Raw genomic sequence first — 5771 nt, 5'->3', positions numbered from 1 at the left:
GACCTGAAATTCAGTAAAGGGTACAGTTGTCCTGGCCAGTGAGACTAATGATGAGCATTTGATGAATTTTACATTAAGCTCCAAGGGCATCTTGAGCCTTCGTGACTTTCCAGCCTTTCCAAACCAGTGTTGGAGCTCAGAATGTCCCTAACAGCTCTCACCAGGATGCTGAAACACTCTTCAAAGCTGCTATTGTCATTTACCAGTTTCTGAGGATCATTGTAGATGCTTCATGCTAAGAAAACAGCTTCAGTACCTATTTATGCAACACAAAGTCATTTAAAGGAATAAACACTGGACTTTTTTATTTAGATGAGTACAGCCACTGTTAGAGGAGAAAACTGCTGTTCTGAATTGCATTTTTCACTTGCACGTTCATGTCAGCAGTTATTCTTCTGCATGGGAAAAGTGATTTAAAAAATGCAGATAAGTTTCTCTTTGCCAAAGAAGTGAATTTTAGCATTCATTGTTTGGCAGCATTTACAATGCAGCATTGTGTGATTTATTTTTCTGGACCATAATCACTGTGATTATTTTTTTAGTGGCTTTTACTCCTCCTGAATAGTTCTTAAATGCTCAAGATTGTTTTGTGAAGACTTTGTGTGTTATATTTCTTTTTTTTCCTACTGACTAGCAATGTGTAGTGATGCCTCAGAGCCTCAGTAAATTAAAGTCTCCTGCAGGTACAAGCTAGCAGAGTTATATCAGTTCTGAATACAGATGTGCCTTTCTAACAAGTGTGGGAAGATCAAGTGTGATCTGGTGATAAAATAAATATTCCTGACACTGGCCCCAGAGTAGCCTATCCAGGTTGTTTTAATTCAAGTCAATAGGCCACTAATTTTAGTGGTTAAATGTAAACAATTAACATGTTAGTTTCTGAGTAGTTGATAGAAGGCTAAAAATGTTTCAGGAATAAATATTGTTTGATCTTGTAGCTCTCAAGGTATTTTGACATTTCTGAACCTGGGTGGTTGGTTGGATCTTTCTAACTTGCTGGAAGTAGGATTTCTAGCTCTGTTTAGTGCAGAAGCATTAAAAATTTGCTGCATAGAATTTGCATCAAAAGAAGTAACTTTGATTTATTTTTTTTTAAAACACTGCAAAACTTGTGAAGTTCACTGCAAGGAGTGATCAAAGACACAGAAATTTTTACAAGGCTTAACTTTGCTACCAGGCATTGAGATCTGCCTGTAATTGAGTGTGATCAAGTAGCTGAGGAAGGAAGCTTGTTATTAACTATATAGGGATATTACTTCTTCCCTGTATAACCTTCCTCCCCTCTGCTGCACAAACACAGCATGATCCAAACTGCTGGTTATTTTCACTTGTCTGAAACTGGGCCTTCTCAGAGTTCTGCATCACTGATGGATATAATGAGCTCACACATGGGAAAAGCTAAAAGGAGTAGCTTCCTTGATGTCCTTGGCCCTTGGCACAGAGGTTTGGCAGATTATAATGGTCCCTTTGTAACTCTCACCTTTTTGTAACCCAACGCTATTGTGCTATTTTTTGGTCTCTTGAGCAAGGCAGCAAGAGCTGTGCTCTAATTTAATTGCTGTGACCCTCTAGCACACATTTGCTATGGAAGTGTATTACTCTTTGCTGCGGGGTTATTGAGTTTGGAAAATGGGGCACTTTTTGTTTCTTCTGCTCTTATAATATCAAAAGGGGTGTATGCTCTGATGTTTTGGACTGTCAGTTCCACTCTGAAGTTTATAGTTGGGTGTAACAGGTGGATCCTTTCTGATTTTTTTAGGTCAGGGTCACAAATGTGTGGCAAAGAACACTGGAAAGATTTGCTTTTCTTTTGGGTTTATCTGAGTTAGCCTGGCTTGAGATTTGTAATAAGCAGTGAGAGCTAATTCTCTTTGGACTTTCTTCTAAGAACAGTACCTAGAGAAAGCAGCTGAACATGTATAGAAAGGTGTAATACTTAAAAAGTGAACAAGTACAGAGTAAGAAGTGCCAGTACTAGGTTAACTCTCAGCTTCTGTTTGTACAGAAGGAATTGCAATGGGTGTGACCTTTGGTTTAACAGGATATTTCCTGTGTAGATAGATAATTTCTTTAAGTGCCCTACTGCTGAGGGTACCATCTGAAAACCTGTTCATCAAAGAACACATTGTGGCATTTTCTTCTTGTATAAATACTTCTTTCCTGTAAGAAACTCTGCCACAGAGGAAAACCTGGTTTTACCACAGTTCCCGAAAGAAAGCTTGAGGTTGTCTTATTTTCTGTATGGAAGTAGCTAATGGGCACAAGGAGTAAGTACATCTTTGTGAAGGTGTAACAACATACTGCGTGCCAAGAGGTTCTTAAGTAGCTTCACAGAACCTGTTCCACCTAACATGAGGCAAGGACAGTCAGGATTCTATCTTCAGATGCAGTGCTGTCATCCCACTTTATGCTAGACACCTAGTCAGAGAGTTAAAACTCCTGTCTCTTCCTGTGTCCTTTCTGGAGTTAGCAATGGCTTTCTAGTTATTAACAGGATGAGAACATGAAGGAAAGTTAGTGAGTTGGCACTAATAACACAGGAATACAATGGGGGTTTTTAGTTCCTGTCCATTGAAGTTGAGGTTGATCGATATCTGCGCTGCACTAGGCCCTCACTTGTCATGGTAAGCTTCCTTTAGAAGAAGTGAAGTGATGACACTTATGGAGCAAATGTGCTCTGGAGCTGCTGGTGATCAATTGCTTAATCTTAAACTTACTCCAGTACAAACTGTCTTAGAGACTGTTTTTGTTAATAGTCGAGGCTGCACAAACCAGTCAAAACCATTTTCACACAAGTAACAAGTTATGGATAAAAACCTATTCTTTCAAATCACTGTGTTTAGACTAATACAGCACTTTTTACTGTTACTGTATTATAACACAGAACCGGTGAAGTGGCCACAGTCTTGTCACATTTTGGGGGTAATTAAATTTTTTATTAAAGATTTTATTTTTTTTTAATGTGCTGGTATACCCTCTCACACAGAACTTCTCTGGAGCGTACATTATCTTACGTCCTGTATGTTAATAGACAAAAACATCTGAAGCAAAATCTCATAAGTTCTAACATGTCAGTTGTGATTAATGTAGTTCTCTCTTCAAAATAAAACTTCTTTAAAGACCAGTCATATAAATAGGTCTAATGCAACAGGTCAGATTCCCAATGGATCCATGGTGGAAGCAGCCTAAGTGTGAGGCGTTTCACCAGCTGCGTGTGGTATCAGTAAGGCTAATGGGTTAGAAGTGTCCTGCTTCACAAGTGAAAGGTTATTTCTGTGGAGAAGTCTCTGAAGAAAAAAAAAAGGTGACTTAATAAACTAATAGTTAGTTGGTTGGGTTGTTTGGGGGGTTCTTATCCAGTGTATTTATTACTTAATGTAAAGTAGTGGTCTGGACTCTTCTACTGCAACCTTTGGCAATACTTTCCAGAACTACTTAATCGATTACTTTATCTTCTGCCCCACAGTATCATAGCATGATGTGTAAACCAGAGCCTAATGTATGGAGGTAATTCCACTATAACTTAAAAATAAAAGCAAAGTACCGGATTTTACTTTTTTAAACACTCTTGTCCATCTCAAAGAGGAGAGGGGAATATAATTATTTGCCTTAGTATTTCAAAACTTGTCTTTTCCATATGGAAGGGACATGGTACAAAGTGGTGAGTGAGATTGTAGCTGGGGCTTTGCCATGCAGGTGGTGATGGAAATGCCTCATGGAGAAGGTGAAGTGCTATGATGATACAGTTTCTTTCCCTTCTCTCTAGGATGGTTTACTCGTACTGCACTATGGCCTGGTAGTATCTCCACTTACTTAAAGATTCCTGGAATATCAGAAGGCAAAAGAATCTGAAGTCATGGAGCTTCTTCACTGCTGTTTCTGACCAAAGAAGCATCGTATTTCCTGTGACAGGAAGCGAGTAAAAGGGATCGCCACGGACTGCTGTGTGCTTGTAATGTAATGTCTGACTTTACCACTGTAAGAAATTACAGCTGCTGTAAGTACAGCCGTAGATGTTGCTATGCTTCATGTTACAAATTACTGTCTTCAGATTTCACTCAGCTCAGGGAATTTAAATGCTCAGAGTAGCTGCATTTTTTTACTTTGTAAAACCACAAGATCTCACAGGGTGAACAGCCTTTTTCCTCTAAGCTCTGAGATATCACTAGCTTTCTAGGTGTCTAGCTAGAACAGCACCCTCAGGGATGATCTTCAGTGGGCTGTATAATTTGTTTTGGAGAGGAGACAGTCATTTGCCTAAAAAAATGTATACTGTGATCATCTGTCTTCAAATGTGATTTGAGGAAGAAAACTTTTGAAATGCAGACCAAAATAGGTGGAAAATGATGCATCGTAAGCATTGTTTTTTGAGAGGTAGCATTAATTTTAGGTGTTTTTCTTGAAGAAAGACAGTTTTATTTGCACTGGAAATACATTTGCTGGTAGTTTGGCTCATACCAAATGATGGATCATGCATCTCTAGTCTTAATGGAGATGAGCTGGCTGTAAGCTGGTTAAACCTATGCATGAAAAAAAAATAAGTAGCACTTCTTTCTACCTGCTTGCTGGATATAGAATCATAGAATTTTAGGGGTTGAAATGGACCTTACAGAGTAGTCCCAACCCCCTGCCATGGGCAGGGACACCTCCCCACTAGACCAGGATGCTCAAGGCCTCATCCAGCCTGGCTTTGAATACTGCCAGGGCTGGGGCAGCCACCACTTCTCAAGGCAACCTGTTCCAGTGTCTCAGCACCCTCACAGTAAAAAAACTTCTTTCTAACATCTAACGAAAACTTCCCCTCCTTCAGTTTGAATCCATTACCCCTTGTCCTACCACTGCAGTTCCTAACAAAGAGTCCCTCTCTGGCTCCCCTGTAGCCCCTTCAGATACTGAAAAGTTGCTATGCGGTCTCCATACAACCTTCTCCAGGCTGAGCAACCCCAGCTTCCTCAGCCTGTCCTCACAGGGAGATGCTCCAGTCCTTTTATCAACTTCATGGCCTCCTCTGGACTTGCTCCAACAGTTCCGTGTCCTTCTTGTGTTGAGGGCACCAGAACTGTGTGCAGTATTCTAGGTGGAGTCTCATGAGAGCAGAGTAGAGGGGGAGAATCACCACCTTTGACCTGCTGGCCACACTCATTTTGATGCAGCCCAGGATTCCATTGGCTTTCTGGGCTGTGAGTGCACACTGCAGCTCATGGTGAGCTTCTCATCTACCATCACCCCCAAGTGTTTCTCCTCGTTGCTGTTCTCAATTACTTCCCCACCCAACCTGTAGCTGTGCCTGGGATTGCCATGGCCCACATATAGGACCTTGCACTTCATTTTGTTGAAGTTCATGAGGTTTGCATTGGCCCAACAACCTCTCGAGCCTGTCAAGGTCCCTCTGGAAGTAAGTCACTATAATCCTGATTCTGCTATCTTGTAAAATCTGTCAACTGACTTGACTGTCAGGAGCATAAATCCATTCACTTTAGCACCTACAGCTGTGAAAATGGTTCCTTTTTCCACAATGTGTATCAGTGCATTGTAGTGGAGATGAGGGTTGAGTAATGTAATACTTACCTGTTACTACCAGATTCACAGAGGACATTAGGTAACTTTAATTTTAACATATTAAACTTCTAGGTTTTGTGACAACTGTAATACTTAAAATTTTCTTCTGCTTAAGATTTCCATATTTTGTTGTGCAGCATTAAGGACCAGAGAGCTTTGTCTGCTATGGTCTTGCTGCATACTAGGGTCATCAGTGTGGGGATCATGAAAGC

General features: G+C 40.5%; 1 protein-coding gene across 1 annotated transcript in view; it reads left to right on the top strand.

Moving 5' to 3' along the window:
• Positions 1 to 3817, top strand: part of PCGF6 (polycomb group ring finger 6) — a gene marked incomplete at its 5' end in the record, with an annotated part of 16998 nt that extends 13181 nt beyond the window's left edge. Inside the window, one exon of the mRNA XM_009071582.1 lies at positions 3767 to 3817. Coding sequence (XP_009069830.1) covers positions 3767 to 3817 — 51 coding nt within the window. The remainder of the gene's footprint in view (positions 1 to 3766) is intronic.
• Positions 3818 to 5771: the final 1954 nt, after the last annotated feature.

Source organism: Acanthisitta chloris, unplaced genomic scaffold (assembly GCF_000695815.1).
Source record: "Acanthisitta chloris isolate BGI_N310 unplaced genomic scaffold, ASM69581v1 scaffold43553, whole genome shotgun sequence".
NCBI lineage: Eukaryota > Metazoa > Chordata > Aves > Passeriformes > Acanthisittidae > Acanthisitta > Acanthisitta chloris.
Note: the sequence above shows the minus strand (reverse complement) of the source record. Positions and strands in the feature narration are given on the sequence as shown.